The sequence below is a fragment of the Mauremys mutica genome, chromosome 1 (assembly GCF_020497125.1).
Source record: "Mauremys mutica isolate MM-2020 ecotype Southern chromosome 1, ASM2049712v1, whole genome shotgun sequence".
In the NCBI taxonomy this organism is placed as follows: domain Eukaryota; kingdom Metazoa; phylum Chordata; order Testudines; family Geoemydidae; genus Mauremys; species Mauremys mutica.
This window is the reverse complement of record NC_059072.1, coordinates 308,168,608-308,192,953: the sequence shown is the minus strand read 5'-3', so window position 1 is coordinate 308,192,953 and position 24,346 is coordinate 308,168,608. Positions and strand designations below refer to the sequence as shown.

Genomic DNA, 24,346 nt, shown 5'->3' with positions numbered 1-24,346 from the left:
TCTTATTGGACCAACTTCTGGTGAGAGAGATAAGCTTTTGAGCTTTTTTTTATTGGTTCAATAAAGGAATATTACCTCATCCACCTTGTCTCTCTAAAATTTGTTTTGGTATATATTATTTAAGATATAGTCTACAGTAATCTATGCAGTATTCATCAAGTAACACCAGTTTTAAAAAAATACTTTAAGATGGACATGTCATTTTCACTGAAGTCTACAAAATGAATTTCACAACTTACTGTATCCTGAAGCTGATTTAAGAGAGGCTATGAAGGCTCTGAAAATGTGCAGCTCAGCAGGTACACTAAAGTGTAATCCCAGAACCCTTATTTTCTATCCTCATGCATTCCCTCACATGAAAGCCTCTCCCACTTTAACACAGGCCAAGTCTAAAATAATACCAGAACAAACAATTAACGCTTTTTAAAAGTGTCCAGACTTCTTTCACATTTAATGAAAACACTCAGGTCATCTGATGACTTTCACTTGCCCAACTCATTCCTACAATCTTGGGGGAAACCTTATCATATTTCCTGGAGGTTAGACATACAACCAAATTCCATATATATATAATGGTTATTGTTACATGAATAAATTGGAAAGGAATATAAAACCCCACCAAGCTACATGAAGTAATTATGGATGACCCAAAAATCTATTTTATAAGCAAATTTTAAAAATGAATACTCTGTTTAACAGACTGGTATCAAAGGATATGGAATTCTCAGGCAAAAAGATGTCATTAAGGTTGGCATTAAAAGAACATTGAGGGCTTTTTTTCAAAAAGAAAGGCTCATTAAAAAATCTCAAAATACAAAGTTAAGATTTCATTTAAAAACAGATATTAAAACATATGGATTTATCTAGTTTAAAGTCATCTACATAATTGTATTTTCTTCCATTCCCTGCAGTACTGCAGGCCCACGCAGCCTTTGCACATTGTTTATAACATGGGAACATTTTGATGAAGTCCTTTTGATAGATATTTTAATAAAGGCTTTAAATAAAGATAGAGTGATAGAGATACTAATACTGCAGATATTTTAGATCTAATAATCTCACTTCATTTGTGTACCTCATGGAGTCAAGGAACTCTGAAGTACATGGCTTTAGTTCACTACCAATGACTCTATGGTACATAAGTGTAATGCCCTATCACTCTGTACCTGGGCTTATAAGTAATACAGACCTTTTAGAAGGGCTGAATAAGATTACATAGGATTTATGACACTTTACATCATCCAAGAGTTTTACAAAGTTTAATTAGTTCCAATCAACAAAGGAATAAACTCAGCTACACAGAGGATAAGTGACTTGGTAGAGGTCAGAAAGTCAGTCAAGTATCAGAGACAGGACTACAAACTTGATTTCTTGACTCCCAGTCCCATATTGCATCTTCACAAAAACCCTCAACTACTTCAGCAAACAGGCACTTTTGCACAGACACACATTCTGCAGGAGCATCCATTGCATCTTCTTTGAAAATTTTGCCTTTGCCTTTGATTTCTCAACTATGTTCAAACATCAGAGTGTTAGAGAGCTTACATTTCTGGCTTTTTTCATAACAAATCTATAATACTATCTTCAAAAACTGAGTGAGGACTTCTCCAATGCTTACTGTCAATGCCCTAATGGTTATCAGTCTGGCAATCACTGATACACTGACTGGTGCTCTCCAGCAAAGGGCTAAATTCAGAAGTGATGTTTAAGGTGATACAAGGTGGACTCCTCAAACTTACACCACCTTGTGCATCACCTACGAATTGTAAGGTGCACAGACAAACACGAGTTATCTTGAGTGAAACTTCAGACAGAAACAACTACCAGATGGTTTGGTTAGTCTTTTGCCCCTATTCACAAATGGAATGACTGATTTTGCATATCAGGACCACTATAGCCCTCCTCTGGCTTCACCCTGTTCAGACATAATTAACTTCTTTTAGAGCAACTCACAAGGAAGAAGTCTAATTAGACTTGTCTACAGAGAAATAGCACTAATTCAGCAATTGGTGTAGCTATACCCACGTTGAACCCTAGGTGTACATAAGGGCATGCCAGAGTTTGCACCCACTGAAGTAAACCCTCATTAGCCCAAGCCAGGTTAAATCCTGACTAGCGTAACTGAAGCAAACCCCAGCTTCCTCTTGTCTACACTTAAGGGTCAACATTGGTGCAGGTACACCAACTGCTGAATCAGCACTATTCCTGAGTGCAGACAATGCCTAAATTGGTGTAGCTTGCTCACTCAGGAGCCAGAATATAGGAAACAGAAGTAGGGGAGAGTCTCATCTCTTTTTGGTTACTTTACTTGCGACACTCCTCTCTTCTGTCCCCACAGCTTATGAGTTACATCAAAGTAGTCTTCCAATACTTAGTGGGCCATATTCAGAGATGACATATTAGAAGGGGTGCAAATTACCTGTTGGTAAAAGGTCTTAAGTGTAAGGGAATCTAAGCTAGTGTAACGTACACATTGCAGGAAGCAGAGGTAAATTATGCCAACAAAGCCTCTCTCTAAACTCACCACTGAATTTGACCTGGACACTCAATCCACTAACTTTTTAAGGTGACTTTAATATTAACATATATTCTGCAGTGTTTTTATGTAAAATGTACAAAGTTCTGTTTCATTTTTTTTAAACCTACTTGTTCAGGGAATGTTGTTGAAGAGACAGATAAATATAAAAGGCCAAATGTCTCTCTGAATTTCAAATTCTAAGCAATTCCTGGATCCTGTTTTATAATAGTCTACTACTGTGTTTTGCTCTATGTCAGATGAACAAATTGGGTTAAACATCTTTTATTTTAGATTAAACAGAAATGAACAAAAACAAATGTTTTAAAAGGCAGGGTCTTAACATGCTGCTCCTGGGGGAATTCTGTGTCACTGCACAATGCAGAATTTTGCAGAAATGAACGTTGTCTGCGTAGAATTTCCTTTCCCCCACAGAAATGGGCTGTAGTGCTGCTAGCTGCCACTAGGAACCACTGGACTCGGCAGAGCTTGCACACAGAAGACACTTCTGGGGGGAGGGAGAGTGAGCTAGAGGGTTCCTGGAAACTGCAGTTCCCAGCATTCCCTGAGGGAAAGAGAGGGCAGCATGCACGAAACTGTGCAAGCCTGGGACCAAGCATCAGGCTGTTTCTCCCTCTGGAACCCTGGGCTCTGTGGGGGAAGGGTGTTTGGGCATGGGGGGGGCCCCACAGCTGAGCTTGGGGAGGGGAGATGGGGGTGCAGGTATCTGGGCTGGGAGGGCTTTGCAGCTGGGCTCTGGGGAGGAGGAGGTTTGGGTGTATTGGCTGGGGGAGCAAAGGTGGGCTCGGGGTGAGGGATTGTGGGTGTCTGGCCCCCCAGCTGGGATCTGGAGGGGGGAGGTAAAGGGGGCAGAGAAACAGGAAATGGGTTGTCATAGGGGTTTCTTTAACTCTCTACTCCCAGGGGAATTTTTATGAGTGTCTGTATAGTTACAGACATACTTGCTGATAGGTATTTTGAAATTACCAAAATAACTGGAACGGGCATGATTATGTAGTGTTATTTTGACAAATAAAATTTGCAGAATTTTGCAGAATTTTAAAATATTGTGCACAAAATTTTTAAAGTTTTGGAACAGAATGCCCCCAGGAGTAATGATATATAAAAGAATAAATATAATTTGTCTATGTAAGTTGTTAATATATATTACATTTTACATACTATGTGTCCTAGAGCTTATTTTAATATGACTACTTTTACAATATGATCCAGAGTTTTCAAGCTGGTCACTCCCTCTCTTATTCCTTGGGCTCATGTGAAAGCCCCACATATTCAGTTATGCTTGCTGATGCCCTATGGCAGGGGAGGCCAACCTGTGGCTCTAGGGCCACATGCGGCTCTTCAGAAGTTAACATATGGCTCCTTGTATAGGCACCGACTCTGGGGCTGGAGCTACAGGCACCAACTTTTCAGTGTGCTGAGGGGTGCTCACTGCTCAACCCATGGCTCTGCCACAGACCCTGCCCCCACTCCACCCCCTCCCCTGAGCCTGCAGTGCCCTCGCTCCACCCTCCCCCAAGCCTCTTGCATGCCATGAAACAGATGATTGGGAGGTGCTGGGAGAGAGGGGAAGGTGCTGATTGGCAGGGCTGCTGGTGGGTGGGAGACGCTGGGAGCGGGTGGGGGGAGCTGCTGGGGGGCTGCGGACATATTACTGTGGCTCTTTGGCAATGTACATTGGTAAATTCTGGCTCCTTCTCAGACTCAGGTTGGCCACCCCTGCCCCATGGGTTGGTAGCATTGTTTCAATCTGATAATCTGGTAAACAACATTTGCTCAGAAAACATGCCAAGTATCCTGCAGATGAAAAAGTAAAGCCACAACATAACTGTTCCTTTCATTATTAAACAATGAAAACAGGCTTTTTCTCTGCTCATGTGATTAGTTCAACTGAAACCTTAGAAATTGCACCGCTCGGCCTTCCAATTTAACTATTTGGCATTCCACTGATTTCTGTTGCAAGTACGGACAGTATGTTGCCCTTTCCAATGCTGCATCACAGTGATCAGCCGGGGGAAAGCATGTCACCATTAATTGAAGTGCAAAAGTTTCAGATTAAGATTTACTATCAGTCTGAATAGTTGCATCTGATGAAGTGGGTTCTAGCCCACAAATGCTTATGCCCAAATAAATTTGTTAGTCTCTAAGATGCCACAAGGACTCCTCGTTGTTTTATCAGTCTGAATAGTGAGTCAGGAGATGGATAATGGAATAACAGAGCTTTTTATTTCTAGCTGGTTTCAATCCAGGCCATGTCTACACTACCCGCCGGATCGGTGGGTAGTAATCGATCTATCGGGGATCAATTTATTGTGTCTCATCTAGATGCGATAAATCGATCCCCGAATCGACGCCCATACTCCACCTTGGCAGGAGGAGTAAGCGGAGTCGACGGGGGAGCCGCAGTGGTTGGCTTGCCGCCGTGAGGAAGGCCAGGTAAGTCGAACTAAGATACTTCGACTTCGCGTAGCTGAAGTTGCGTATCTTAGATCGATCCCTCCCCCTGTGTAGACCAGCCCCCAATCTGCCATTAGCAACTAGAAATCATGTGAGGGCTGTTCAATGGTCTCTGTGACATTAATACAATACTAAATTCTGGGTACAATAGGACTAGTCACATGAGAAAAGTGTGTGTGGTTAAGTGTTTGCAGGGTCAGGCCCTAACTTTGTAGCACTCTATTTCACACAGTTTTCAGTATAGCAAGCTGCTGCCATGCTGCTTGGGGCTTGGCAGATATCAAGACACACATGATTTAGGTAGAGTTTCAGTTTCATTTCTGAATACTTGCTGACAAGTCCCCTAATTTCAGTTTCCCTTCTCTGTTTGGATTGATTCCAAGACATCTGCTTCTTTGCAGAATTAGCCCATCATCTCCATTAACGTTAAAAAAAGGCACAATCAAAGCAAGACGAACTATTCATGTCTAGGTGAAAATAATGCTACTGAATATATAGGGTGGTACATGATATCAACACCCATGTGAGCTATTCTAATGCTAAGATTACTCCTGTGAGCAGCCACAGGTGTGCCTTAATGTTTGTAGGATTGGATCCTTTGGATGTACCTACTTTCCAAGAAGAAAAAGTAACAAATAGCTCTTTTGTGCTTCTTGTTGTAACAGTAAAACAAATCTTTTCTCTCCATAAGTTTCCCTGCATAAGATCAGAAATTTGTTACTTACCTACCCCACAAAGGAGTTGCAAGAATTAGGGAGACAAGATAGAGATTCCACAATGAAGGACCAGATCCTGTAAATAATTATTCATCTGAGTAACCCTTACCCACATAAGTAGTCCCATTGAAGACCATGGAACTATTATCATGAGTAAGGACTACATACATGAGCAAGAGTTATCATGATCAGGCCCTAACATTGTAACTAGCTTTTGTTATAAGCCCCATTTTGCCCACTTAACTTCCTCAAAAACCAGACTATGATGTTGGAAATTTGGAAAGCAAAGTCAAATTTTGCAAGTATCGTCATAATAGAATTTTACAGAAATTCTGACAAAACACTTCTGAATGTGTGACAAATACACTTCAAACAGTGATATTCAACTGTCTGTAATTTATCAAAAACACTTTATCAAAAAACATTAAATTTATTATATTCAATGCTCTTCAATTTAGACCTCAACTATTAGACCAATTAGACCTAGGACTATTTCTGATTATGTCAGCAGCAAAACCTTGGAGCTATTTGCTGTGGACTTTTGAAACTCAATATGTGCTTGCAGGTTCTACTGAATTTAATAAACTTTCCTATACATTTGATGAACTTTATAAACTTTGCTGGAGCTATGCTGGCAATGTTGGCAGCTTTGCCAGTGCAGCTGTTCCCACACCAGGAGCACTCTGCTGGTATATTATACCTATACTATACCAGTAAAGCCCCCCAGTGTACACATAGCCTCTGTAAGGAAACCTGTTTGAGTTCATAGAAGTTACAAGCTCTGGCTCCAATCCTGAAAATGCTGATGTGAGAAATTAACATTTTGCACAGAACTGACTGCTCACATGCATAAAGTTAAGTGTGTTAAAATTAATAGGAGAGAGGCATTTGTAGGCAAAGCCAACTGTTTGAATACAGTACTTAACTCTAAACTGAAGTTTGCATAGATGTCAAAGAAAGAAGTATCAAAAGGGGAGCCGTGTTAGTCTGGATCTGTAAAAAGCAACAAAGAGTCCTGTGGCACCTTATAGACTAACACACGTATTCGAGTATAAGTTTTCATGGGTGAATTCACGTCTGTTAGTCTATAAGGTGCCACAGGACTCTTTGTTGCTTTTTAAAGTAAGAAGTGATTCCCCATCCTATACTGGAATTCAGAAAATCTGGGTTCTATTCCTGGTTCTACCACTAGCCTGGTAGGTGACCTCACTTCACCTCACACTGTACCTCAGTTTTCCCATCTGTAAAATGAGGAGAATGATACTGACATCCCTTGTAAACTGCTTTGAGATCTGCAGATGAAATGCATGATATAAGAGCAAGTTGTTATTATTAGGGCTGTCAAGCGATTAAAAAAATTAATTGTGATTAATTGCATTGTTAAACAACAATAGAATATACTTTATTTTAAATATTTTTGGATGTTTACTACATTTTCAAATACACCTCTACCCCAATATAACGCTGTCCTCGGGAGCCAAAAAATCTTGCTGTGTTATAGGTGAAACTGTGTTATATTGAACTTGCTTTGATCGGCTGGAGTGCGCAGTCCCCCCCTCCCCCCCGGAGCACTGCTTTTCCGCATTATATCCGAATTCGTGTTCTGTCGGGTCACGTTATATCGGGGTAGAGGTGTATATTAATTTCAATTACAACACAGAATACAAAGCATACAGTGCCCACATTATATTTATATTACAAATATTTGTACTGTAAAAAACAGAATAGTATTTTTCAATTCACCTCATACAAGTATTGTAGTGCAGTCTCTTTACCGTGAAAGTTGAACTTACAATGTAGAATTATGTAAAAAAAAAGAACTGCATTCAAAAATAAATTTAGAGTCTACAAGTCCACTCAGTCCTACTTCTTGGTCAGCCAATCACTCAGACAAACAAGTTTGTTTACATTTGTAGACGATAATGCTGCTTGCTTCTTGTTTACAATGTCACCTGAAAGTGAGAACAAGCGTTCGCATGGCACTGTTGTAGCCAGCGTTGGAAGATATTTACGTGCCAGATGCGCTAAAAATTCATATGTCCCTTCATGCTTCAACCACCATTCCAGAGGACATGGTTCCATGCTGATGATGGGTTCTGCTTGATAACGATCCAAAGCAGTGCGGACCGACACATGTTCATTTCCTTCATCTGAGTCAGATGCCATCAGCAGAAGGTTGATTTTCGTTTTTGGTCATTTGGGTTCTGTAGTTTCTGCATCAGAGTGTTGCTCTTTTAAGACTTATAAAAGCATGCTCTACACCTCTTCCTTCTCAGATTTTGGATGGCACTTCAGATTCTTAAACCTTTGGTTGAGTGCTGTAGCAATTTTTAGAAATCTCACATCGGTACCTTCTTTGCGTTTTGTCAAATGTGCTGTTAAAATGGTCTTAAAACAAACGTGCTAGGTCATCATCTGAGACTGCTATAACATGAAACATATGCAGAATGCAAGTAAAACAAAGCGGGCGATATACAATTCTCCCCCCAAGGAGTACAGTCACAAATTTAATTGATGCATTATTTTTTCAATGAGCATCATCGGCATGTCCTCTGGAATGGTGGCCACAGCATGGAAGGGGCATACGAATGTTTAGCATATCTGGCATGTAAATACCTTGCACCACTGGCTACAAAAGTGCCATGCAAATGCCTGTTCTCACTTTCAGGTGACATTGTAAATAAGAAGCAGGCAGCAGTATCTCCCGTCAATGTAAACAACCATGTTTGTCTTGGTGACTGGCAGAATAAGAAGTAGGACTGAGTGGACTTGTAGACTCTAAAGCTTTACAGTTTTGTTTTTGAGTGCAGTTATGCAACCAAAAAAAAAATATCTGCATTTGTAAGTTACACTTCCAGGATAAAGAAATTGCACTGTAGTATTTGTATGACATGAACTGAAATATACTATTTCTTTTATCATTTTTACAGGGCATATATTTGTAATAAAAATAATTATATAAAGTGAGCACTGTGTATTCTGTGTTGTAACTGAAATCAATATTGAAAATGTAGAAAAACATCCAAAATATTTAGTAAATTTCAATTGGTATTCTACTGTTATAAGTGCAATGAATTGTGATAAATTTTTTAACTGCAATTAATTTTTTTTTACTTAATCACAAGTTAACTGCGATTCACAGCCCTAGTTATTATTACTATCAGCAGCAGCATCTTGTACACTCTGCATGTCAAATCCAAGAGTGTGGAAGAGAAAAGCTAAGAATGGAGCCAGGGAGGAATCAGCAAATCCAGAAGAAAATAGGGTTGAGAAATACATCTTTTCTCAGTTTTCTACAGTTTGTGCACATTCTCTCTCACTCAGCCACCTTCATTTAAAAAATGACCAATTTTTTGTTTGGAGATTACTGAAGGTAAGAATCAAATGATATTTTTAATCCAGATACTGCAAAAAATTAGCAGTAATGCAATTTTACATTTACAAAACACACTGAATGACAGTTGTGGAGTGGAGGGAAATACAGGCCAGAGAGGATTTCAGTTTTTAAGGCCCTCATCTGAAACATTCTTCCATCAGACACAGGGAATTCTGTTTATTTATCCTATAAGGATGAAGGGTTGAGTAGATCCCATCAGGTTTAGAACTTCCTGGTTCAGAGGGGTCTAAGTGTTTCAAATCTGATGTTTATGTCTCTATGCCATTCCCTTTAGAAAACAGAAGACAGAATAAACTGTGAAGTAGGTGAGTCTCCTCCAGTAGAGATCGTCAAAAACAGGTGAGATCAAGCACCTGTGGGAGTACTTTAGAAATAATATTTTGCACTTGTACAGCACCTTCTCTCCAAGGATCTCACAGCAATTTACTAATTCTAATGAGTTAAACCCTGTGACATCCTAGTGATGTAGGAAAATATTGAGTCCAGACTGAAAAGCAGAACGGTGAACTCTGTAAGACTTTGCTTAAGGTTACACACAGGAAGCTCTGGTAGATGATCCAGCTACTTAGCACGATGGGGGTTGGCTGGTATACAAAGAGGTCTTGACTAGGATGCAAATCAGCCAGGGAAATCTAAGTATTTGATAAGGGAAGAGCTCTCTCTCCTTCTGCAACATCAGTAGCCTTTGAGATGCATCTGGCTCACTCGTGAGAGGGAAGGGGCAGCAGATATAGATCATCAAATCCTGCCTTAAATACACCTCCTGCAGCTGTCCCCTTCACTGTAACACAGCTGCAAAGAGTTTAACCTACAATGAGTAGCCCCTCAGCTCCCGCTGGGTACTGCTCCCTGGGGCTGGACGGGGCACAACAAGGGGAGCCTGGGTGAACCAGGGGGGTCAAATCTCCCTGCACTGAGGTCGTGCCCCTCCTGGCCGAGATGGGGCACAGGGCTCCAGTCTCCCCGGGGGCGCTGAGGGAGGTGCAATCTCCCCCGGGGGCGCTGGTAGGGAGACGAGGCGCGGGGCCCGGGAGGGGGGTTACCTGGTGCAACCAGCACCCACTGGTCGGGCCGCGAGTCCGCCGGGCGCCGCCGCCCGCTCCCCAGCATGGTCCGGGACCCCCGCGCTCTCGGCGCTGCCCGTCTCGGCCTCCGCATCCGAATAACGGCGGGGCCGGGGCGGGCGCGCGGGGCGGGGGAGCCGCGTGCGCAGCGTCCTCCCGCCAGCGCTGCCCCAGGCCCGGCGGGGGCCCGAGAGCCCGGGGGGAGGCGGGGGCCGCGCGATCTGCGCGCGGGGGTCACGGGGGAGCCCAGTCGCTCGCGCGGCAGCCAGGAAACCCCTGGCTGGGGTTTGCCGCGCACCCCCCTACCAGCGCCGCCAAATGGTACGAGCCCGGGGGGAGGGGGCGGAGCCGGACACACTGCGGCGCCTCGCGCTCGCTCCCTCCTTCCCTTCCTCTGTGCTGAGGGGCTGAGTCCCCTCCCCCGGAGTGAGGCGCCGCCGTGAGCTGAGGGGCGGACCCCTCCCCCCGCAGCCCCAGGGGAGTAACAGCGGGAAACTCCCCGTAGCGTTAAATTCGCACCCGCCAGCGCCTGCACGTGGGAGCGGCGAGGTTCTCCACCCCGCCGTGCCCCGGACTCGAGCCGGGTGTTGCAGCGGCGCCAGTCCTGGAGCGGGGCCGCATTGTGCTGCCCAGACTCAACACAGGGCCGACCCCGGCCCCGCAGAGCCGACCCACGCTACTGTTAATAGCATCTGTTCAGGCGGGCATGGAATAGCAGCGCAGCGCACGCTGTTCGCCGTTATACAAAAACACACCCAACAAGCAAACAGCAGCAGCGCCGGACAAGCAACGGCCAGGACGTTCCAAATGGCTAAGTTCATGGTACAGAAAATAATTCCCTGATGTTTGGCTATATACATTGGTACCCTTAACATTATGTTAACCTACGTTCATTTTTAATTTTCCTTTATTTTTACCTAAGGAGGGATAGGGACATAGGAAAAGCCAAGGACCCTATTATGGCATCTGCTGTAATGCAGAAATCACTGGAAAGTTCTGCTTATTAAGTGATGGCCTGATATGGTCCCACAGTTATTCTTTTTAGGACCTTACAAACTACCCACTACCGAATTTGCAAAATTCACCAGCAGAGTTTATAAACCCTGCTGTTTGTATTTGCCGTGATTATAAAATCCACTGGAGCTGGCTGTGTTTGTAATCCCTGCCAGAGCATCTATATTTCAAACAGAAGTGGTTACGATGTTGAAACCTGTCTGCAGAGAAAGTTTTTCATATGGAAAATATTCTCTGTAAATATTGACAACAATAATAACTTGGGCCTTGATCTTGCAAAGACTTAAGCCATGTGCTCAAGAATATCTGAAGAAACCTTATATTCCAGTTTTACCAAAGCAGACCTGATTTTTTGTATGATGTTGTAGGGTCCCAGGACCTTCTTTTGGGGCACTTGAAATGTCCTGGTTTTTTCATTTCATCAATGAACATGCTCATTTTTAAAATGTGTTTCTATCAGAGGTAGAATTTGTTCTGTTTACCAGCAACAGTCTAATGGAAAGCATTCTGTGTGATGCATAGTGTTTGGAGAGAAAAGTGGAATGAGTGTAAACACTGTTGAGTGTAAATGAGCTGTTATTTTGCTCAAAGTGAATGTTAACACATTAAATATTTCATGATAAATTTATTCTCAATACTAAATTACTGCAAGAACTCCTCTGCTCCAAGAAATATGAGCAACTTGAGTCAGAAGCTGGCTGTAGGGGGCACCAGCACACATTTTTAAGAATGTACTTTTGCCTTTTACATGAGTGTTTCACCAAATTAAAAGATATAGCCACAAAAGCATCTGTTTTTTATTTTGAAAATACAGTCACCTTAGCCTTATCTTCAGGATTTCAGGGAATTTCTCAGAAACCCTACCATCCTGAGGAGTGCTTCAAAAATGCAAGGTCTTTTGGTGGCCCAGACCCTGCAGACCTGCAGCAGCCAAGAAAATTACACTGAATAGAACAGAAAACAAGAGATGGACAATTCTCGAGTTTCATTGTTTTCTTTAGTCTCATAAAGTAGGTGATTCATTATTATTAGTTATTATTATTAGAAGACAACAGCTTTTGGATAGATTTGGCTATCAATGTAGTTACCTACAGAGTGCTCTCTTGCCTTCAACAATTTTTTTGGCTAGAAATCTGGTAAATAGAACCAGTGACCTTAATTTCTACAAACTCAAGGCCTCATACCCCCTATGGCTAGCACACCCAAAAATGAATTTATATCCTGCAAATTGTTGGACAGATAATCTATGACAGAAGTGTCAAATTTGCTGCTCTTCTGTAATGAGTGATCTATAATAGTGGCAGTCAGTAACCCCATTACAAAAGTCTGTATTATAATTATATTATACTGCAAATTTAGAAAAAAAATACAGTTTTAGGGCATTTTCCACCCATATGACAGAGAAACTCAGGCCAGTGAGGAGAGAATGAAAAGCCATCTTGTAACAGATGGTGAATATACATTGTTAAAGCAGATGACAAATTCAAATAAATAATTCTGTAATTTTTAAAGGAATATCTTCCAAAGAAATATGAGCTGGGATGCATTTTCTTCCACATCATAGAATGCTATTCACTGTGGGTGTTGTCCAAAGTTCCACCTACAAGTTTATTGGTCGTGGACACTTAGTAGCAGCTCTTGAGGGCCAGGCGCTTTAATAAAAGCTCTCCCTGATTCCTAACATTCCTGTGGTCATTCTTCACTTTTCTTACAAGCTTTCTCCAGTCCATTTTGAGTGGGAGGATGTTGGCATGTCTCAAACTACTCTTCTTGGGCAATTTTTCTCTACAGTAAGAGTTGTATCACGTGAGAACAGATAACAGAGATTACATAAAAGGCCCACCTGATCACCCCAACCTGCCAGAAGGAGCTGAAGGAAAGTTAATCTTCATGACATTCTCATCACTGAGATTTCTCCCCATTCATGCTGTCATAGTGCAAAGAGCTACTGGTAGGCCAGTCCCAGCCACAATGCTAGTATTCTGCCACAAGCCAAATCCCTCCTCCTCAAATTATGTCCAAAAATGAGTGAATTGTGATACAGATGAGATATAAATGAAACAGTTTAAAACACCTAAATAGAATTATTTAAATTACTTTCCTTCAAAACTCTTCTCTTACTGAAGCTTTTCTTAGTCCTTCCCCAATGATACTCCAACATCTTTGAGTGTTGTATGCCAGGATCAATTTCAATCATAACCTTGGCTCTTTCCCCTGGAGTAATGCACATCATGTGCTGGAAAACTGGGTAATGAATTGTGTTAGTCAAATATATACTAAATAATGTTAGAGAAATGAATATTATTATATATCGTATTATAGGAAAATATAAAGCATGTTTTGCTTTTTGTATGTGTTCCTGCTGATGCAGCATTTCAGAAGTTAGCTGAAAAAGCTTCAGGGTTGTGTTGTGTAAACCATGAAAGGGAGGGGTGTGTGTGTGTGTGTCTTAGTTGTAAAATCTTGATCCGTGGAAATAGGGTGAAACAGTGTGTCATGAGGGAATTGTTAACTTCAGGTGTGCCCTGAACATGCTAACAAGCACATACCCAAGGCCACCAAAAAACAAAACAAAACCCCTACACAGACCAGTAAGATAGAAACAACTGGAGGGAGCCAGTGTGGTTAACAACAAAGAATAGATGGCAGAAGTAGACAGATTAAAGTAGGCTTTTAGCAGGATAAGAAAAAATGGATTAGTTTGCATTAGTTACTGAGATTTATGCATAAGAATGTTTTAACTGGGGTTTAGAATGGACATGTGTAGAGATTAGATAACTTATTAAACTGAGTCTGCCTGAAGTTGCAGAAGAAGGGGTAAAAATAGGCGATTGGTAATAGGAAAGTGGTGAAGAAGACACAGGAAAGAACAGAGATTTGAAAAGAGTCATTTGAAAAGTTTCTTGCCTTATCTGTTTTTGCATGCACATGTAATTCGCAGGTGGTAATATTGTCTTAAAACATACAAAATAAAGGCTAGGCCTAAATTGGAGTGGATCTCGTTTGCAGCATGGGTCATTGAAGCCTTTAAATCATGATTTGTCAACTTCAGTAACTCAGCCAGAGGTTAGGGGTCTATTACAGGAATGGCTGGGAGGGAGGGGGAGGTTCTGTGGCTTGCAATGTGTGGGAGGTCAGACTAGATTATCATGATGGTCCCTTCTGACCTTAAAATCTGAGTCTATGAGTCAGCCAACAACAAAATACTCTAGCCTATGGCCTGGTCTAGGAGGGGGAGAATTGTAGAATTCCATCCCAGGAAAGCCAAAGGCCCGAGGCCTGAAACCTAATGGGGTGCATTCAAAGAAACCAGAGGTTCCCCGTGACCTTGACATGCATCTTTAAGAAACTGTCATTCCACTCTTTATCCTAATGTTTGTATCTTTATGACAAATTAAATTTTCTTTCAACCAAAGGAGCCAGATTCTGCTACCTTTACTTGTAAAGAGTAGCACCTTATTCCACAGTTAGGGTATGTCTACACTATCCGCCGGATTGGCGGGTAGTGATCAATCTATCGGGGATCGATGTATCGCATCTCATCTAGATGTGATACATCGATCCCCGAACGCGCTTGCTGTCGACTTTGGAACTCCACCAAGGCGAGAGGCGGAAGCGGAGTCGACGGGGGAGCAGCGGCCGTCGATCCCACGCCGCGAGGACGTGAAGTAAGTCAATCTAAGATACGTCGACTTCAGCTATGCTATTCTCGTAGCTGAAGTTGCGTATCTTAGATAGATCCCCACCCCCAGTGTAGATCAGGCCTTAGTCCCATTGGAATGCCACTTGGATGGCAGCATCTGGCCCATAGTAATCAGCATTCCTTTTTAAATGCTATGTATTTAAGTCTTTTCTTCAGTTACTGACTTTCAAATGTTAACTCTTAAATTCAGAATGGTATTTGTGTTACTGTGTCTATAAATGCTATTGGAACCAGCTATATTCTAATGTTACTTCTACATCAGATTGGAAATCAGAAAGATCAGTTGAATTAAACATTGACTTATGAAGTGTTGTGTCTTCACTAATGCAAATTAGCCTACTATTTATTGAGAGCTGCTAAGAGATTATATTATTAATATATATAAAAATAGATTCCAGCCAAGAACATTCTATAGAGGAATTCTAGATGACAACGGGCCCTTGTTGTTCGAAACACCTTTAACAATACATTGTGACCTTGAATGCAGATAACTAGAGAGTTGCCTTATTAAGGTATATTTACCATATATATATTTGTTTAAACAAAGGGGCTGTGTGAGACACTCTAGACAGATCAAAAACTGTTGTCTTTGATATAACCCTTATCCAGAACATCATACCAGAGATACAGATTTGGCAATAAAGCACCCCCTGAACTGGGCTTGGGAAGAAACCAAACTAATTACAAAGAAAGACTGTAAATTGATCAAAACTTAAAGACTGAAGTACTTGTTCCATATCTTTAGAAATGACTGGCTGAAGAGTAACATGCCTATAGTCTGAAACAGACATGTTATCGCCTGTCTTCTGGATGGGAAAAATCAAGGCATGTTTCATTTATTTGGAATATGGTCATGGGTCAAAGAGAGATTTAAAATGTAAGCATGAGGCAGTGCAATAGTGCTTGCTGTAACAGTTAAGTATTTGGACTTTAATACCATCAGATCCTATGGCAAAATATATATTAAAACTATAAGATTTGCATTCAATTTCTGGGAAAAGGCAGTGGTAGAGTGAGGACAGGTATACAGATTATTCTGGGCATTGTTGTATTGGGAATATACTTAAAAATATTAAATGTAGGTAACTATTGTACTTTTTAAAAAAGAAATTAGTAAACATTTTTATTTTAAACAGTGGCTCTGCTTTACATTTCATCACTGATAATGCAGAGAAGACATTATACAGAAATATAAGAAATTCTCATGTTAAAACATTTTGTGAAAAAATAAGAAACAATCAAATATTGTCTTTACCTGAAAACAATGTAGTTCAAGAAACATAAACCAGAAAATTCTATTTGGTTGTAGGAACAAAATCTGCTACATACACCACAAATCTGTTGAACAGATCAAAGCCTTTTTTAAAGGAGCTGCTGGAAAAAAAATGATGCATACCAGTTGAAGTCAGCACTTTTATTATTCTGTTTCTAAGTCATCTCAGCATACCCAGACTGGCGAGTCGTGATTTCTCAGCCTCTCTCAGAATTATGTGTTTAATTTTGGCTAAATGCTTTGCTAGTGCTTTTTATGTAGCCTGTTGTAAAACTAGGCAAATATCTACATGAGTTGATATACCCCCGGAAGACCTCTAAGTACCCCCAGGGTTACATGTACCCCTGTTTGAGAGCCACTGTTATAATGGCATAGTAGTTCTAACTCAACTGGAAGTAGGAAGTAAAGGAAATCTCACAAGAAAGCCTCTTTCCAGCTCAGGTATATTGATTTAAGAGGTTTTGATAGTTTGAATAAGCATCTGAACTTCTGAGTGCTTCTTTGAAGTGAACCTTTGGAAGCTTTGGTCTGAAGTAAATAGGATGAAACTCAATAAAGACGAATGCAAAGTACTCCACTTAGGAAGGAACAATCAGTTGCACACATACAAAATGGGAAATGACTGCCTAGGAAGGAGTACCACAGAAAGGGATCTGGGGGTCACAGTGGACCACAAGCTAAATATGAGTCAACAGTGTAACACTGTTGCAATAAAAGCAAACATTATTCTGGGATGTATTAGCAGGAGTGTTGTAAGCAAGACACGAGAAGTAATTCTTCCGCTCTACTCTGCACTGATTAGGTCTCAACTAGAGTATTGTGTCCAGTTCAGGGTGCCACACTTCAGGAAAGGTGTGGACAAATTGGAGAAAGTCCAGAGAAGAGCAACAAAAATTATTAAAGGTCTAGAAAATATGACCTATGAGGGAAGATTGAAAAAAATGGGTTTGTTTAGTCTGGAAAATAGAAGACTGAGAGGGGACATGATAAAAGTTTTCAAGTATATAAAAGGATGTTACAAGGAGGAGGGAGAACAATTATTCTTAACCTCTGAGGATAGGATAAGAAGCAATGGTCTTAAATTGCAGCAAGGGAGGTTTAGGTTGGACATTAGGAAAAACTTCCTGTCAGGGTGGTTGAGCACTAGAATAAATTGCCTAAGGAGGCTGTGGAATCTCCATCACTGGAGATTTTTAAGATCAGGTTAGACAAACACCTGTCAGGGATGGTCTAGATAATACTTAGTCCTGCCATGAGTGCAGGGGACTGGACTAGATGACCTCTCAAGGTTCCTTCCAGTCCTATGATTCTATGATTACAAACATGCAATCTACAAAAATGGGATATTTATACAGTACATCATACTTAATCTGTCTATGTATTCTTAACATACTCATTTCATATTCTCTATGTGCCAGTTTGGCCAGGATACTTATTCTGGTGAAAAGTCCCATAGATTGAAATGTGGTATACAAACTCCACACTGGGCCCGAAGGGGTTAAAAGGCAATACTGGGCCCAGGTAGCACAACCCCTCCAGGCCTGCTGAGCATATGATTCCTGGAAGAGTGGGTTAAAAGGAGCTCAGAAGCCCAGACTATCGGTCCTCCAGAAAACCAGATAAAAGGTTGAGCCTGAGATGGGACCATAAAGAGGGTAAGGCCCACAGGCAATGCCTTCTCAAACCATCAACCACTTTAAGAACCAGCAGGTCCTGCAGATCCCTGCTCATCTGGACTCTTTCTGTTAAGCGATTGATTGTTTGGACTATAGGGGCTATGTCCCAACCTGAAGGGACTTATAGGTAGGAAGTAGCCCAGGGCAGCAGACAGAGGACAGGTCTACACTACCGCTTATGTCAATATAACTTGTGTCGCTCAGGGGTTTGAAAAAGTCATCCCCCTGAGTGACACAAGTTACAGCGACCTAAGCACCCTAAGACAGCGCTATGTCAGCAAGAGAGCATCTCCCGCTGACATAGCTATCACCTCTCGTGGAGGTGGAGTAATTATGGGAGAGCTCCCATTTCTCCCGTCAGCATAAAGGACCTTCACCAGATGCACTACAATACCACAGCTGAATCAGTGTAGCTTCATTGGTGCAGCTGTGCTGATATAGTGCTTCTAGTGTAGACTAGCCCTTAGACTGTCTGCAGGGAAGACTCTGCTGGTGTTGCTCACACAGGCCCTCGGCTGGGGCCTGGTGAAGCGGGAGGGCCCAGGTTCTACTACCACACCCGCTTAAGGGTGAGACCCAGAGGCAAGTGGAGACCAGAAGATTTGTGGCTGACTGATGATCAAGAACCAGGCACCTCTACCACCTTGACAGAGAGGCAAGGGGCCAGAGGTTAGGTGCACTAACTGCTAGGCCACCCAGGCCTCTGAGCATCCTATGACAGCTTGGCTTTATATCTTATCGCAGGACAGCATCTCTAGTGGTTGTGGATCCTCTAACATCACATTGGAGCATTGGATCAGTCCTAACTCAGAACGAAAAGTGTTCTTTATTGAATTACCAACACCACTTCATTTAGAAACTTGGTGTTGTTTGGGCTTCCCCCAGCTGTGATGAATTGGGAACATGCCTGTACAGTTTATGAATGCTGTGTGAGATGATGAACCCTACATGTCTGTGTCCGGTTGCACACTCCATTATGAATGTGCAGCCTTTTGCCTTCTTGATGGTCTGTTTGCTTCTATGTTGGGTTGAAAATTCCAAAGGCTGGTGGCAAAAGAACAATAATAGAAGGTAGCTGACTGTTAAGTACCCACTTGTGGGAAATCTATTCACTCTAGCCAAGAGACTGGTCCCTGCCCAGAACAATTGGTTTAGCGGGTGGGAAGTCACTTTGTGTCACAACAAGGATGTGGGCGGTCTGACTTGTGGTCAGAGCAGGAGTCAGGCTGGGTAAAATACCAGGAGATTATCATCTGCGATAGTGCCAGAGGGCAGACTGAGAATCAGGTGTGAAGAGGCAGGCAGGGGCAGGTTACGAAGAAATCAGAGTCCAATTCAGGCCAGCGGGCAGAGCAAGAGTCAGGTGATAGGCTGGGTCGGGATACCACAAGGTCAGAGTCAAGGAGCAGGAAGTACAAGGGAGGCAGTCCTAAGTAGGACTACAAACTAATCCAACAACTGTTGTTAATTAGTTTTTATAGTATAGATGGAGTCAAACAAAGTATGTGTGGGAGCAAGGGGAGGAGGAGGACTAAGTGGCATATGGTAGGGTAAATGATGACCCCTGATTAGTGTAAACAAATAGCCAAAGACTCTTCTCTGGATAGGGCCTCTGGGAGATAGATACTTAGCAATTCAAAGATGCATATAAACATTAACTAATTAATAGCAAAGGAGAGCTCATGTTCACTCATTCATGCTTCAGTAATTGTAAACTACGTTCGTACAATGCTTCTTGATCAGCGGGACTTAGCTCTACTCCAGCAGAAATCCTGACTCTACCTCTACTGATATAATTTTAATATCAATGCCAGTTGAATCAAAAAAACCCTCTGAGAGTGCAACCCTCCCGGCATGCCGCCCCTGGAATTGTGCCGCCCCAAGCACCTGCTTGGTTTGCTGGTGCCTAGAGCCAGTCCTGCAGCTGATATATTAATACTTCCTTTTGCTATCTGCCTTCCAGCTGATTGAAAGAGTTGCATAGCTCCAAATTCTGGTTGTAAATCGGTGTGTTTTACATTTCCCGGAAAAAAGGGGCTAAATTTATTTTGTACTCACAAGTTTGGTTTCCCAGTTATGAAAATGGAATCCTGCCTACTTGATGTAAGTCTGACTTGCATACTGATTTGTGTGTGTGCACGTAACTGGCATACACTGCACGATCCGATTCCTATTCTAAAGGGGGGTGTAAGGGTCCGTGTACGGGTCCCCTTGTCAGGTGAGGGGGTCGCTCTTCGCCTTCGGGGCACCTGGGACCCAGGCCGCCTCACTACAGGGGGCTGAGTAGCAGTTCAGTCTTAAAGTCCACGCCCTAGATAGGGGCAGGGCAACAGGCAGTAGTTCCGGGGCTCAGACCCTCAGGCAGGGCTGAGCAAACACACACAGCAGTTCAGTGGCTCGGACCCTCAGGCAAGGGCTGAGCAAACACACACAGCAGTTCAGTGGCTCGGACCCTCAGGCAAGGGCTGAGCAAACACACACAGCAGTTCAGTGGCTCAGACCCTCAGGCAAGGGCTGAGCAAACACACACACAGCAGTTCAGTGGCTCAGACCCTCAGGCAAGGGCTGAGCAAACACACACACAGCAGTTCAGTGGCTCAGACCCTCAGGCAAGGGCTGAGCAAACACACACAGCAGTTCAGTGGCTCAGACCCTCAGGCAAGGGCTGAGCAGCAGTTCAGTTTGTAAAGCCCAAGCCCTAGCTCAGGGTGGGCCAGCAACAGGTACAGGGCTCAGACCCTTAGGCAGGGCTGAGCAGCAAACAGGTAAGTCCAGGCTTCTACGCCGGAGTGGTGGGGTGAGGGAGAGACTGCCACCCGTGAGTGGGAGGGTGGCAGGGGGGACGCAGGCCCACCCACTCCACTGTGTCCCGGCCCGGGGCCCTAGCAGCAGCATGGATCCGCTGCAGTCAGTGGGGATCCTGGCCGCAACACACTGACATAGGCTCAGTGTCTGCTACAGCCAGACTGGGGTTGGCTATCCCCGGGCCACTTCCAATCTCCCCCTCCACTGGTACCTGTGTGGTCGTGGCTTCGGCAGGGGGGTCCACCAGCATCAGCTCCTCAGGATACGGGTGCACAGGAGGGCTCGACTCCTCCTCAGGGTACCGGGCTCAGTTCAGCAGGAGCTCAGGCACCAGCGTCTGTCCTCTCCAGCGGCCAGGCAGCAACTGAGCGTTGGGGCCGGGACTTTATACTTCCTGTCCCGCCCCTTGACTTCCGGGGGGCGGGGACAGGCGGTGGTGACTCCGCCCACTTCGACGGCTGTGCTAGTTTGGCCCCCTCAGGTGCAGCTGGGAGCCAGGCCGGCTCACTACAGGGGGGAAAGCTAAATTTATGTTTCATGTCTGTAAGGCGTTTTAAAGTTAATCAGGCCCTTTGGGGCTAATATAATTTGCGCAAGAACCCTGTTGATGATTAGAATAGTTATTTAAGAGTTTTGATAACAGTCTGTTACATGGAATCCATGGAAAGTTTCCAACAGCAGTATGTTAGCTTTCCCCTGTCAAATTCAGGTTACAGACCCTTCACAGATGTTGTAAATCAACATCAATACTAAAAGCGAATATTACATAAATGAAAATCATAAGTGTACTCAAACTGCCAACTCAGAAATTTTGTTAAAAAACATCTGTCACATAAAAGCAAACATTTAAAGCCATTATATTTATTTATAACAATTGTTTTTATTTTTGATATGTGCTACGTTTGTCCTCTCTTCTATTATTTACTTTGATTTTTTCTTATCTGTTAGTATTTACTTTTACAACATTGTTAATGCCCATGTTTATATAAATAACATATATAAATATAAATAATAATGTCTTCTAATACAAAGAAATAAAAAGAATCAGAACCGTAATTGGAGTTCTAATAAGTACTTATAGAATAAGCCTGTAAAAGTTAACTGACCTTTCTACACTGAGTTCTAAAAAAAAAGTTATTTGGTATCACAAAGGCAAGCATTAAAATAGGTGCCTGATCATTTAAATCTGCTAAGTGATTATTTCATATTGTTCGCCATTTCCATCTGAAAAATTAATTTCAAGTTTTGTTAATGTAATATCTTATTCTGGACATCCCTATTGCAGTATTTTTAATGCAGCCTTTCTAATCCTGCAAGGTGCTCAACCCCCCAATTCCACTGACACCAAAGGTGGCTGAGGCCAAACAGTACATTTCAGGAGGTGCTTAGCGCTTTTACTACAGGGCTAGTACTCTAGACCCGATTAAGGAAATAACCACTTTCCTGAATAAGTAGTAAGCATGAACTTAAAGTTAAGCACATGCTCAACTCCTGTTGAAATTAGTGGGACTTAAGCACATATTTACGAGATTTCTTGAATCAAGGCCTCTGGGAGCAGAGTGTAAATTACCAGAGTTGAAAAATGGCTGGAGCCCCTTGACTTATATTTTATTTAGCATCAGCAGTACGCTTGACACTGTACAAATGTATATTAATATACAATCCCCATTCTGAGGAATTTGCAAATCAATTCAGACCCAGACAATAGTGTCTAGACATAAATAATACACTGGCTTCTGGTGTGACTCAAAGCAGAGCACCTCTCATGGAGAGATGAGTAATATGCTTAATAGTAAGTGATTATGCAATCAAGCTCTTACACTGCAAGCTCTTCAAGGCTTTTTTATTTGCTCTGTATAGAGTCATCCACACCCACTGGGCTGTAAGACATAGTATTATAGAATAATTTGTTAAAAAAAATCTTTAAAACTTTCTGAGCATCCTCTGCATTACAGAATAAGGTCCTACACTACTAAATACACAGAACACAAGAGTAAATGAACAATGATTAAACTCAGATAAAAGCATAAACAGAGTCAAGGTGCCATGTAAAAGGGCTGCTGAAATGAAAGGCTTAAAACCTGATTTATAGGAGATTAGTTCCATGGCCCACCTTGGGTGAAAAGGGACTAGATTTCATATCCCTGATGCCACAGAAGAAAATATAAGAATATGCTTTCTGGACCTGTGAACTCTAACAACTCTATTTCCCTTAAAGCTCAGAGAGCATATCATAAGAATCCAAATGCTCAGAAATATTTATGCATTGAAGGCTTGAGCCAGCTCCTCCTGAAAATCAGTGGGAGTCTTTGTTGACTTCACTTGGATCAGGCCCTCAATGGGACTTCAATAGGATCTGGATCAGGCTGTATATTACTCACTCTTTACCGGTATTACACTTCAGTTTCCTTGTAATCTGTAGCATGCTAACTTTGTTCTTAACTGTTGAGCTACAGCTTTTTCGGTCGTCTTGGCCCCTCATGTAGACTGTACTGTACTCTGTATTCTTGAATTCATTATGTTTTAAACTGTGTATATTAATATTTATTATCTGTTGAAGCCACTGTTTGCCTCATTCTTTGATCTCACATACGCAAGCATAAATATCCTGTAAAATATTTCTTGGATGGCAAGAAGTAGAAACAATATTGCAAATTGACAGTATCTCAAAAAGCAGAGGAAATCACATTCATTAAGGCCAAATTCTCTCTCCTGTTTACATGACAGTAAGGGATCTGGGAGCACCTTACTAGAGATGAGCAAAAAAATTTTCCGGATCTGTTTTTCAATAAAAAAATTCAGATTCAGATCAGGTGAAACATTTCATGTATTTCTGTCAATTTCCACAAATTGTTTTGGTTAAAAAGAACAACAACAAAAAATCAGAGAAAAATCAGAACATTTCTATTTTTCAATTCAATATGACTTTTAAATAAAACTGAAGTAAATTTCTAAATGAAAACATTTTAAAAAGCTCAAACATAACAAAAAGATTCATTTCAGGTAAAATAAAACATTCTGTTTGACCTAAATGAATTTCTTTTTACTCTCCCTACTTTCCCCGGTATAGGCAGCTAAGGTTGTCAACTTTCTGATTGCAGAAAACTGAACACCCTTGCCCTGCCCCCTTCCCCAAGGCCCGCCCCTTCCCCACCCCTTCTCCGAGGCCCCATCCCCGCTCACTCCATCCCCCCACCCTCATACACTTTCACTGGGCTGAGGGCTCCAGCTGGGGGTGCAGGCTCCAGGGTGGGGCCAGAAATGAGGGGTTCAGGGTGCAGGAGGGGGCTCTGGCCTAGGGGTTGGGTTGTGTGTGGGGGGGTGCGGGCTCTGGGCAGCGCTTACCTCAGGCAGCTCCCGGAAGCAGCTGGCATGTCCTTGTGGCCCCTAGATGGAGGTGCGGCCAGGCAACTCTGCATGCCGCCCCTGTAGATCTCATTGGCCGCAGTTTCTGACCAATGGGAGCTGTGGAGCCGGCGCTTGGGGCAGGAGCCTCCCTGGCCACCCCTGCGCATAGGGGCCGCAGGAACATGCTGGCAGCATCTGGGAGCTGCGCAGAATCGGGGCAGGCAGGGAGCCTGCCTTAGTCCCGCTGCGCTGCTGACCAGACTTTTAATGTCCTGGTCAGTGGTGCTGACCACAGCCGCCAGGGTCCCTTTTTGACCAGGTATTTGGTCGAAAACCGGATGCCTGGCAACCCTACAA

General features: G+C 42.7%; 1 protein-coding gene across 2 annotated transcripts in view; it reads right to left on the bottom strand.

Moving 5' to 3' along the window:
* The window catches only part of RNASEH2B (ribonuclease H2 subunit B), a 58,842-nt gene extending 48,456 nt beyond the window's left edge, over positions 1 to 10,386 (bottom strand). The window contains exon 1 of one of the 2 annotated variants that reach the window (XM_045014442.1): positions 10,150 to 10,386. In XM_045014442.1, the coding sequence (XP_044870377.1) occupies positions 10,150 to 10,264 (115 nt within the window). In that variant the 5' untranslated portion in view covers positions 10,265 to 10,386. The remainder of the gene's footprint in view (positions 1 to 10,149) is intronic. The other variant, XM_045014436.1, reaches the window with a different exon arrangement.
* Positions 10,387 to 24,346: the final 13,960 nt, after the last annotated feature.